This window comes from Peromyscus californicus, unplaced genomic scaffold, assembly GCF_007827085.1.
Source record: "Peromyscus californicus insignis strain IS unplaced genomic scaffold, ASM782708v3 Scaffold_19__1_contigs__length_69161282, whole genome shotgun sequence".
Classification (NCBI taxonomy): domain Eukaryota; kingdom Metazoa; phylum Chordata; class Mammalia; order Rodentia; family Cricetidae; genus Peromyscus; species Peromyscus californicus.
In genome coordinates this window covers 9,499,255-9,511,833 of record NW_026294491.1, presented here as the reverse complement: position 1 = coordinate 9,511,833, position 12,579 = coordinate 9,499,255, and the positions used below count along the sequence as shown (strand labels likewise).

General features: G+C 52.7%; 1 protein-coding gene across 1 annotated transcript in view; it reads left to right on the top strand.

Moving 5' to 3' along the window:
• Tspear (thrombospondin type laminin G domain and EAR repeats) overlaps nt 1-10,932 on the top strand; it is a 67,560-nt gene extending 56,628 nt beyond the window's left edge. Inside the window, exons 10-12 of the mRNA XM_052744480.1 lie at nt 6,235-6,422; nt 8,767-8,868; nt 10,779-10,932. Of these exons, the coding sequence (XP_052600440.1) occupies nt 6,235-6,422; nt 8,767-8,868; nt 10,779-10,932 (444 nt within the window). The remainder of the gene's footprint in view (nt 1-6,234; nt 6,423-8,766; nt 8,869-10,778) is intronic.
• Nucleotides 10,933-12,579: the final 1,647 nt, after the last annotated feature.

Here is a 12,579-nt window from a genome sequence, read left to right as displayed (position 1 = left end):
GCAGGGACTGCCTGCTGGGGTAGGGGTGGGGGCCAGTTAGAATGGTGGGGTAAGAGATGCTTTAGGGGAGCATCCTTTAGCCACACCCTCCGGTCTCTCAAGCCTCTCATCAGAAATTCCAGATTTCTCTTAGAGCAGAGACACGGTCTCCCGTGATTGGGCCCTTGGTCCATTGGTCATTGCTTCGACAGACTACCTGAGGTGAGGTGATTTATAAACAAAGGAAGTTTATTTGGCTCACTGGTCTGGAGGTGGGGCGTTCAAGAGCATGGGCATGCCTCTGCCCGGCTTTTGGCAAGAGCAAAGTGCTGCCTCCACACAGGGCAGAAAGCGGAGGGGTGAGCGGGTGCAGTTGGCAGAGATGAAGCGGGAGGGCTACCACACTGCATACCAGCATGCTCTCAGAGCTGCTAACCTATCCTCAAGAGCAAGGACACTCACTTTGCCCATGACCCAGACAGGCCAGGTGAGCCTCATCTTCCCAGCTACATGGAGTTCCAAGCCTCCATGAGAGTTTATGGGGACATACCACGTTCAAGCCATAGCAGCCAGGAGACAAAGGCTTCCTGGTAGAGCAGGAGTGGCCTAGCAGGGGATGCTGATAGACACCCAAGAGACTGAGTGACATGTGCTGCTCGTGGGAGTAGAAGCAGACACCAGGAGAGAGTACACAGCTGGGTCTCAGGCTCCCTGGGGCTAGAGGGGGGCAGAGGTTAAGCAGGGAAGAAACCTTGGGTCCAGGACTGGTGAGCGGTGAAGTCAGAGCGGTCCAGGGCCACTAGAGCAGAGATGGGGTGTGGCATGAAGCCTGTGCTGGTGAGAAGCAAGAAGAGCAAGGCCCACCGAGACATGGGAGACAGAAAAGACAAACCACCTCCCATCTTCTCCTGCCTGGGCCTCAGAAAGGGCAGGAGAGAACCCCCGCACACAAGCATGCTTGCGCATGCACGTTCACATGCATGCATGCTGACACAGGCTCCTGTGAACACTGTGGAGGCCCCCTGTGCCCACATGGTTTCTTCTACACATTTTCCTTCTCATGAAGCTGCGCACCCCCCCACCCCCCCCCCACCCCCCGCACCCTGCTATACCCAGGAGCTTACAGCCATTGATAGTGTCATTTTGTACTAAGGACAAGGGGGAGAGCCTCCCTATCACCAAATGTTCTCACTGGGCCACAGAGCTCAAACAAAGGACAGTGTCAGCCAAGTCCTTAGCATCTCCAGTCCTTTGCCCCAGATCACCAATCCCAAAAGGCAGCAAGGCCAGGACCCTAGTTTTCCATTTGCTTGCCTGGAGGGTTCTAGAGTAGGTTTTGCAATCAAAGTGTGCTCTGGGGGCTAGATTAGGGTTTGTCCCAGCAGTGGAGAGCTTGCCTAGCACACTCAGGCCCTGAGTTCAACCCCCAGCCATGCAAAACAAAACCAAAAACAAACCAACACCACACTGCCACCAAGCAGGTGGGAAGCACATGGGCCAGTCACACAAGCCTCAGAGCTAGCGTGCTGTGCAGGTAGGATTTTGCTTCTGAGTTTGGGAAAGACTTTGGTCTAGCAGCCTCCATGCTCTATGGTTTGGAAACTGTCCATAAGGAATGTGAGACCAGGACAAGGACAACAGCTGCTATCTGGTCGGCAGGAGCAGATAATGACATCATCAGACATGATGTCAATATGACGCTATGTGAATCCTGAAGGTTAGTTAGGACCATTGCTCCCAGATACTTGCATGTGCACACGAATGTATTTGTGCATGAACACATGCCCCATCATGGACACCCCTGAGGCCTGGCCACAAGTGTGCCTCTCTGCCTTGGTTTCCTTGTCTGTGAAGTAAGTCTGGTGTGAGAGCATCCCTCAGAGGTAAGCAGTACCTGGACAGCCTTCAGGAGATGCTGCTCTGGGCTACGTAAACACCTCAACACGCCTGTGACTTCTGCATTCACTGAGACAGAAACTGGCTGTGGCCCTTGCAGGTTGGAAAGGCACCAGATTTGGAGGTTACCTCTGTGGTCAGGCAAGAACACGGGGGGTGGGGCTGGGGGTGGGGGTGGGACACTAGGAATTGGCCGGGCAATGTGCTGTGCTCAGGGATCTCAGGAGGGCATCTTCCTGTAGCCTTGGGTGCCTGCCTGAGCTGACTGCCCACAGTGAGGGGTCAGTACCCCCAGGACCACTGATTGACTGTCCTCCCCAAGCAGCTAGGGGAGCCCTGGCCATGCATTGGCCTTCCCTCCTCTCCTGGCACTCCTGGACCACAGAGGCATCCTCATTCTTTCCCCATCAAAGCCAGGCCCAGAGGCTCTTTTGTCCAGCAACTAATCCACTGATGGCTGAGTGCCTACCCACCCTAATGGGAGTTGTGGGATGCCAGGTGCTCCTGGCAGCAGCTCCTGGAAGTGCCATTATCCTGCCAAGGTACTCCTGTGGCACACACCCAATGCCTGGACAGCAGGCGGCTCTCTGGGGGAATTCCCCGGGGAGAGAGGGAAGGCCTCCCATCCCAGAGGGTATCTGGTCACCTGAGCTCTTGTGTTAGGTGGACTTGGGTGAAATGGTCTGATGGTGGGGTTCTTCATTCCCTGACGTTCTGGGAATACAGAAGCAACCTAAGCCACAGCCTATGACGTAGCCTGCAGCTGCCCTCTCACCTCTGAGTGGGAGGGGCTTGCAGAGGGGGCAGTGTGGGCTTCCCCAGGAGGGGCTTCTGGCAGTCAGACCTGGGAATCTAGCCAGCCAGTGACTAGTCAGCTGCAATCCAGCCACCTGGCCAGCTAAGGACTCAGAGCTTGAGTCAAGCAGGGTCCCTGCAGGTCTCTACCAGTCCAGTCTGTGCCTGACCTTACCCAGGAACAAGGTGAATTTCAGATTTTAAAAAAATGAATAATATTTTTATAGGATTATGTCCCAACTATTGTGTGGGGTACATGGAGAATGGAGTATCCTTCCTCAAGTACCTGAAACTTAGGTGAGGGGCAGTGCACCCACATCTGCTGAGTCAGCACCTTGGTCCTGCCTGGGCTCAGAGAGGATAGGGGCTCGAGCTGAGCTGCCCCTGAGCCCCAAATGCCAGGGCACACAGCAGGCCTTGTGTCTCTCACGCCCTAGGGATGCAGCGGGTTCTCCAAGAGGTGACTGAAGATCCTGTCCCAGCCCCCGCCCATTGGGGTGAGCCTCACATATCCCATGATGCCATGCTCACCTCTCATGTACCTTCCTAGTTCCTATGGGTGTCAAGGCTTCTGGCTGTCACCTTCTTCATGCTCAAAAGCTTTCTCCATGTCCCCCAACCCCTCCTTCCTTCTTCCCCCTGCTCCCCACATGCTCTGTGGGTGTCCTGCTATCTTTGCCGCCCCAAGACCCTTTCCTGTCTTCTCACCCACTGGCCCCCTTACCTCTCCTACACTTCTGCCTCTCTCCTGGACTCCCAAAGTCCTGGGCAGCCCCTTACAGGTCCTAATGGGAGGCTCCACCCCTGCTCGGGGCTCCTGAGGGGCAGGAGGACAGGTGCTCACTGATGCTCAGCACCTGGCCTGGCCCCAGCAGGGAGGTGACACCTTCTGACACCAGCAGGAAGTTACACAGTCCCCGGAGAGCTTGCTCTGGGCCTCCAGCCACCCTGGGTGGCATAGAACGGCCACTAACCAGGGTTTCCTGTGCCAATCCCCTCAGGCCCGGTCAGTACAGGTGAGCAGAGAGCAAGCAGCTCAAAGCTGAAAGAAAGTCCTGGTGATCTGAGGAAGAAGTGTACTGTGTGAGCACATAGGTGTGTGCCTGCAGGCACCTGCCTGTACACATATGTGCACATGTTCAGACACATGCTTGTAGGTGAGTGTACACACAGGTATACACACATATGTTTATACCTATGAGCACATACATTCACACACTCACAGGTGTGCATAAACATCTTCTAGATGTGTGTGGACATGTTTCTGTGTGTGTGCACAAACACATTCCTGTGCATGCACATGTAGACATATGCTGTGGACATGATAGTGCACCAGTATGCCTGTGAGTGTGTATGTGTCCACAAGTGTCCTCATGCGGCTGACAGTGACGATTTTTTTCTCAGCAGTAGAAGCAAATGCCGTGATGGTCAGGGGACTGCCTGTGCCACACTGTGCTTGGGTTGGGGGTCTGGCAGCCTGAAGGTCCTGCAGGCCTGAGGGTCTCTCTGTGGAGTGGCCCTGGACTGATCCCAACTTATAGACATGCCTGTGAGGAGAAGGAATGCTGATCTAGAAAGCCTCAGGCAGCCTCTGGCCCCACCCAGGACTTTGTGACCCCAGGATTCCTGAACCCCTTGTCCTCTAGAGCCTTATTCCTCACTTGACCTCCCCCTGCCTCTTAGGCCACCGTTCTTGCCCACTACCCGGCTGGGCTCAGTGGGTACTGGCGCCCTCTGCTGCCCATGGAGAGAATGATGTTATATTCGGCTCGGAGCCGGGTTTTTTTTTTTTTCCTAAGCCTCCAGCAGGGTGGCCAGACAGGCCATGGACTGCAAGGGACCAGGGGCTCTTGGTTGCGTGCAGACAAGTAGTTAACTGACCTCCGCTGAGGGCAGGTGTAAAGATGGCTTACCAGATAAAGTGCTTCCCTGCCATTCAGACCCTGCAACCCCCATAAAAGTTAGGTGTGCAGTGGCATGTGCTTGTAATCTACATTCTGGGGAGGCAGAGACAAGTGATCCCTGGAGTTCACTGCTGATAGCTGAATCAATGAGCCCCAGGTCCCACACAGAGACCCTCTCTCAAAAAAGCAAAGCAAATGAGTCCTGGGTAATAATACCTGAGGTTGACTTTGGCCTTCACATACATGTGCTTACATGTATACATACACTTGCACATATGAACACACACACACACACCCCTACCTGGAAGTTCCAGAGCCATTGCCCACACTGGCTGTGCAAGATGTTCCTCGAGCAGGAGGCTCCTAGACATCAGCTGAAGCCAGGAAGTTTGCTACTGGCCTATCTGGAGCACAATCCACAGCATGGCTCACTCTGTCCCCAGCTAGGACAACCTGGGACAGCCCCAGGATAGCCTGCCTGTGTCTTCAGAGGAGCAGCCTGCTGGAGAGCTGTGTGGGCTCCTCCTGGCTGTGTGGCCTGAACATCCCTGCCCTGGGCTCAGGTCCCCATCCTTCCAGGGGGACCCCAACAGAATCTGGCACATGTCATCTCAAGACATAGGGGAATGAGTGGCATCATCTAACTAACATTCCAGCAGGGTCAGCTGTTACCCAAACGCAGGGTTCACCCCTGTCCCCATAGGGCATGTGTTATTGGGTAGTAGACATGGTGATTGCTTGTAGCAGCCACAGATGCTGTTTTCTCCCTCTGAGGGGAGTTGAGGTTCTAACAATTATCTGGTGGTCCCATTGGCCTCTGGAAGTTTGGTTCTAGCCTTTGCTTTGCTGTATCTAAGCTCTGTTTTTAGTTCCGGGAAGTCTCCCTGAAGTCTGCTCCCCCAGCCTTTTCTCACTCCTGGGCGCCCTTTCTGTTGCTGCCCCCCACAGTGGCAGCCGGAGCACTCTGATGGACTGTGGCTCCTGGTCCTAGCTCCTCCTGCTGCCATAGGCTCCGCCTCCTGGATCTGCCACACTCCGGAGCTCTCCCCTTACCCCCACACAGCAGCTCCCTCCCCTCCAGCAGCTCCTCCCTCACTTTGTACACTTTGACAGATATGGCATATCTAAGGCATGGATGTAAGCAGATGCTAAGGCTGACTCCAGAGCCCCTGGCTGTGGCTTGGGTTTCCTGGAGCCTGGTAGAGCACTGTCCATCAGCCACAGACTCCCACGTGGGCTAGCATGTTCCTTCCCACCCTCTGGTCCCCTGTCCTGCTGTCTTCCTCAACAGTCACATGCCTGCTAGGGCCCTGTCTGCCATTGCTTCAGCTTTCCTGGGAATGTCCCCCCTTGATCAGGGCCTCCCTCTCCTTCCCTGTGCACCACCCCCCACGCACTTCTTTTTGGTAGGCCCTTCATACAAATGGACCTGCACAGCTTCAGGTCTGTGGCAAAGGCTCCATTTCCCCTACCACCTCACACTTCGTGGGGCTGAGTGACCTCTGGAGCAAACAGGCAGAGGAACTCTGTTTGGGGCTCTGGTGAAAGGATGGCAGCCGGGTGGCCTCAGTGGGACAGGTGGCAGTGGACATCAGTGGCATGGCAGCTGAAGCCACCCTCCCTGGCCTCACCCTCATACACGGCTCTTCATTCACTCCAGACCTTCGGCGCTGCAGACTGGGAGGTCTTCCACATTGGCGAGAGGATCTTCCTTGCGGTGGCAAACAGTCACAGCTATGACGTGCAGATGCAGGCGCAGAATGATTCCTATGTCATCAGCTCCGTCATCTACGAGCTGAATGTCACAGCTCAGACCTTTGTCAAGTTCCAGGACATCCCCACCTGCAGGTACCAACCAGGTGGTTGGAAGGGCAGAGTGAGTCTGTGGGTGGGCGGCCCTGGAAGACTGGCCAGGCCATCCCCGACTTCCTCCCAGGATGCCTGGCCAGAGCAGGTGGTCATGATAAATGAGACCCATCCCCATGGCTGGCCCTGTGTATGTAGCTGGTTTCTTCTTACAAGCAAGGCCTAGAGATGTGAGTTCACTAAGAGAAGGCCCAGCACCCCCACAAGGAGAAATGGTCCGTCTGGGTGATAAAGGGTGAGCATCAGGGGGGTTCTTGAGCTCAGGCAGGTGTCCTCTCCCACCATGCACTGCCAGATCCTGCCCCACCTGCTCTGCAGGGCCACCAAGTCAGCATTGAGAAGGCAGAGCTGTCCCCACCCACATAGAGTTCCTCTGGAAGGACTCTATCTCCAAGTAAAATGCAGCTGCATGGTCCACACAACAAAGCCAGATGGCTGAGCTCCAGGCTAGGATTCTCAACCTGTGGGTCATGACCCCTTTGTGGGGGTCACACATCAAATATCCTGTATATAAGATTTTTATATTAAGATTCGTAATAGCAGCAAAATTACAGTTATGAAGTTGCAACAAAGATAATTCCATGGTTGGGGGTCACCACAACGTGAGGAACTCTATTAAAGGGTCACAGCATTAGGAAGGTTGAGAACCACTGGTCTAGGCTCCAGGGTGCTTACCAACCCAGGATGCAACAGGAGCTCTCACAGGGTTTTTTCATTCTTTAAGAGCTGTGGAGAGATTCACAGCCCCTCCTGAGTGCCAGGCACTCCTCAGCCTGAGAGAGAGAACACTGAGTGAATTTAGACTCTAAATTCAAAGAAAAACTCTAAGGCCGACAGTCACGTAGAAAGGTGAGGCTGGCCTCTGTGACATCACAGGACACACAGGCACTACGTGTCTGTGGGGATGCACAGTTGTAAGTGCAAGAGGATCAGCGGCAGGCAGCACACAGCACACAGGCCATAGCCAGGGTTGCTCCAGAAACAGGCGGCTGCGCTATAGGCAGGTAAGGGAGGAGGGACCTTCTGCTCAGGCCCAATCTTTTGATTGACGGGTACCCACAATGTTTACTTTTGAAAATGCCTTTTTTTTTTTTTTTAATTCAAAAAGAACTCCCGAGACAAAGAACAAAAAAGAGGAAACAGTAATGCCCCGCTCAACCCAGAACCACTCCCACCTGAGCTGCCCGTGGCCTCTGGGCCCGGTGGACCCTGGAGGGAGTCACATTTCCGCACCAGGCCCCCACATCTGGAACTGGGTATCTGCTGAGAAGGAGTTTTAGAATAAAGCACCCACCAGGCCTTTCGGAAGGGAATTTGGAAGAAAACAAGTGTGAAAAGGAACTGTGATTAGAAATCAGCTGCAGGGGAGCTGAAGCGGCAGCCTGATGGTTAGGGAGCCTGCTGCTCTCCCGGAGGACTTGAATTCAGTTTCCAGGTCCCCCAGCTCCAGGGGATCGGATGCCCTCTTCTGGCCTCCGTGGGCATTGTGCTTGCATGCATGCACATGCACACACACACACACACACACACACACACACACACACACACACACACACCAGACTTTCTCTTTTGGGCTACCAACCAGCTCCCAAATCATGACACAGAGACTTATTAGTTTTGAATGCTTGGCCTTAGCTTAGCTCTTTTCTTGCTAGGTCTTATAACTTAACCTGTTTCTCTTCATCTGTGTTTTGCTTCGGGGCTTTTTACCTTCCTTCTCTTTCTGTAAATACGTCCTACTTTTCCTGCTTCATCCTGTCTGGCAGCTGGCTGGCTAGATGTCTCCCTTTCTCTCTCCCTTATCCTCTCTTCCTCTTCTCTCATTCTTCCAAGCCTAGATTTCTCCTCCTACTTATTCTCTCTGCCTGCCAGCCCCACCTATCACTCTCCTGCCTAGCTATTGGCCGTTCAGCTCTTTATTAGGCCAATCAGGTGCCTTAGGCAGGCAAGGTGAAACAGCAACACATATTTTCATAATTAAACAAATGCAGCAAAACCAAATGTAACACATCTTTACATCATTAAAAATGCAGCAGAAACAAATGTAACACATCTTATATATTTATATATATATAGTTATATATATATACATATATATAACTATAATATATAATTATATAGTTAAATATTCCACAACATACTTAAAAATAAATCTTAAAGACAAAAGAGAGGAAGAAGTTACAGAGTGAGTGAGATGTAACTTAGGAGAGAAGGCCTGGGCAGAGTCCAACATGGGGCCAGCATCGGACCTGCAAAGGTGTTGACATGGGAAAACATCGGCCCTGCAAAGGCGCTGGTGTCCTCACCTGGCTCCCTGTCTCCTCAGTGCCCTGGACTGGGAGTTCTTCTCTGTGGGAGAAGATCACTTCCTGGTGGTTGCGAACTCCTTTGATGGAAACACCTTCTCAGTGAACAGTATTATTTACAGGTAAGGACTGCTGAGGACTGACGTTCCCCCTCCCACCTCAGGGTTCAGAGTGTGGGACTCCCCTCCCCTCACAGGTGACCACTGGTTCAGAGCAAGTTGAGACCATTAGGCCGAGGGTGTCTTTTCCTGGGCCTGGCCAGGGCAGGGATGCTGATGCTGAGCTGCACCTTCTAGAGGGCTCCCCATCGGGCCACATCCCTCAGATAGTGGCTGACAGATAAAGATGCACAGATGGGCATGCTAAGTCCAGTTTTCCTCTTACAGTGTGACAATATCCTTGCATTTTTTTTCTAGAAGTTTCTTTTTGAGTGTTTGAGCATGAGTGAGGTGTTGTTTCCACTGGCAGAAGCTTTTGTGTCTAGTTACCTATCCAGACTGTTTTACTATCTCCAAAGCCTTCTCTTGGGAGGAGTCTCAGGGGCCCTAGCCATGCTGTCTTGGCCACAAAAGTAGTGGCGCCCTTGCCTGACAAGTCTTCTATTGCTTACTTAGTTGCCTAAGTAGCTCAAAGTTCCAGAACTCTCTTGGACAGCGGCAGTGGTGGCCCACAGTTCTGCCCCTGGCTTTGATCTGAATGTCATGCTGAGTGGCCTGCCTAGTTCCTGATTTCCTTAGGTGTCCATTGCACTTGTAGCAGGAGATGTTAATCTGCTAGTGTGATGAGAGATTTGTTCTGAGCTGAGTGGCTGAGGCCAACTTGGAATTCTTCATCCTCCTAGATTCCAACTGAGGCTCAGACTCTGATTTATATAGGAAGTGAAGTTTGCCTGTGACACCCCGAAGTCTATAACTTTATAAGGACACAATGCGGCTTCTCTCTGCTCCTGTGGCCAGTTTAAATAATAGCGTGTCGATTTATGTCATTGCATTAAATTTGCTTCTGGGTCTCAGACCTTTTTATGAGCACCTCCCCCACACCTACCTACTTCTTCAGGTGTCCTGAAATGCTTCGGTCACCTGTAGTTTATGAGACAAGTTATGGCTTTGCTTAGACTTTCAGATTCATTGCTGTAGTCTTTTGAATACAATAAAGTGATTTTTAAGAGGTCTGTTGAAGGGGAAGCTGGAGAGATGGCTTGATGGTTAAAAGTACTCACTGCCCTTCCAGAGGACCTAAGCTGGTTTTCAACACACACATGATGACTCACAACCAGTCATAACTCCAATCCCAGGGGACCAACACCTTCTTCTGGCCTCTGTGGGTGTCAAGTATGCACATGATGCCCATACACACACACACACACACACACACACACACACACACACACACACACGAGCAAAACACTCATACACATAAAATAAAAGAAACAAAAAGAAAAAAAGTATAATGTATGCTGAGGAACGGTTGCCCAGAAACTTTTGGAAAATAATATTGAAAAGACTTGGGAGATGTCTCAGTCAGTAAAGTGCTTGCTGAATAAGGACCCGAGTTTAATCCCCAGCACCTACATACAAGCCCAGGTTGGCATGGCTAGTCCTCATAGGGTGGCATGGTCTACCTTCACCTGCTGGTTTTGAGGACCAACACCTTTTGACAAAATAAATCTTGACAAGGCCACTGGTGCCCTTTGACCTAGAAGTTGGCTGCTCAGGGACTCTGTCCTGTGGCCATGAAGCCACCCTATGGGGAATATGTCCTTTTTAAAGACCGTAGTTGTCAAGGCTGATGGCAGAGCGCACTGTGCCTGGAGTGAGCCTGTTTCTGAGGACTGAGACACAAACAGCCAACACTCCTGACTGCACACTCTCAAATACTTCAGGTGCCTGAAACAGGCTCCTGGGTAGACGTCAGGGAGCTTTGGGATCTTGGATGGGGCAGATTCTCTCCTGGGCCTCAGTTTCTCTCTTAACCCTGGGAGCATGTCCCCTGCGCCAGTGCGAGGGGACCAAGCTGACTATCCCTCCCACAGGTGGCAAGGATATGAGGGCTTCGTGGCGGTACACAAGCTCCCCACCTTTGGCTGCCGGGACTGGGAAGCCTTTAACACCACTGCGGGCTCTTACCTCATCTACTCCAGCGCCAAAGAGCCCCTCTCCAGGGTGCTGAAGCTGAAGACCGACTGAAGTTACCCCGACCCCGCTGCCTCCCCCAGCAGCTGCGCATGAGCGGAAGGCAGGGCCCACCCAGCCCTCTCTGGTCCTGGGGCAGGTGTAAATGGCTGTAACCTCTCTACCCTCTTGGAGCTGGCTCTTCCCCCCTCCCCCAGCTGGTGGCTATACCAGAGCCACAGTCCTGGTGACTGGTGGCCATATTTCAGGTGACCCTGGGATCCTTCAGGCTGAGGCCCAGGGCCGCCACCCAATTTTGGTGCTTCCAGCCTGTGTCTTGCAGGAATTCTGCCCTAAAGGGACAGTCACTATCACATTTTACCTCACACACAGGGGCCCTGGCAGCCTCTAGGGTCCCAGCTCTCTCAACCACCCCTGCTGTGCAGCCCTGATGTGTGCATCATGACCAACACCTATTTATTGTATTTTATCTATATGGAAATATATTTATATTGCTCTTTACAAAAAGCATGGATGGCATCCTTTTTCTTGGTGGTCTCAATAGTGGACATATGCAGAGAAAAGCCTCCTTCTGCAGAGGGATTCTTCCCCTGATGTCAGTTTACCCATAAAGCACCAGGGCAAAGTTAGGCCAGGCGCCCCAAGCTCCTGTGTGGTGTGTGTCCCTCTTCTTCCTCAGGACCCCCATCATGGGGACATGGGTGACCTCCCTAGCCACACTCCAACCTCAACACTGTAGTGAGCTAGGTGCATACAATAGACCTGAGACAAAGCCCTCAGGACCCCCATCATGGGGACATGGGTGACTTCCATGCAGGGGAAGTGATCTAAGTGCATATAAATGGACCCAAGGAAATGCCGGCTTGCTCCTTTCCATGGCCAGGCCTGGCATGGGGCCCCATGCTTGTCTAAATGGCTCCAGAAGTGGCATAGATATACTGTGAGCAGCGCTGAGGGCGTGGACAGTGAGAAACCCTTGGGATGGCAGGGAGGACAGGGGCACTGAGCAATCCCTAGGGTAGGCAAGAAGCAATAAAACCTTGAGGGACAGCCCTGTGGGAGATTCGGGGGCACAGGCCTGCCACTTCGGGTCCTAGAGTCCAGAAAGCATTGGTAGGCTGGGGGGTTAGGTTGGACAGGGGAACTCAGCCAGCCTGTTTCCAGACCTCCCTCCAGCTGCCAGAGCTGGAACCAGGCACACTGTGGGCTGCTGTGGGCACACTCAGGGGACTTGCAGATTCAATGGGACCCTGCTGTTGGGACCTTGAAGCCACAGGTGGACTTTGAGTGAGGGCCCAAAACCTCTGTTTTATATATATTGGGTGTCTGCATCTGCATGGCCACCAAAGTGTTGCTTCAGCATTGAAACTGAGACTTTCTCTTGCACGCACAAGTGCACTTCACAAAGGGGCCGGCAAAGGGAAGCGATAGAGAAAGAGCAGGTCACACACCCCAGGGAGCCTTTGGTTTCTGTTGTTTGGGGTTTGTTTTTTTGCTAACAAGGTCTCATGGGGACCCCACTGGCCCCAGATTTGCTGTGTAGCTGAAACTGGCCTTGAACTCCTGATCCTCCTGCCTCAGCCTCCCAAGTACTGGGGATACAGGTGTGTGTCTCCTTGCACAGCTTCTAAATACCTTCCTAACAGCTGACCTGAGATCAGAAGTGACACAGGCCGTAGGTTACACCAGGGTGAGAAGCCA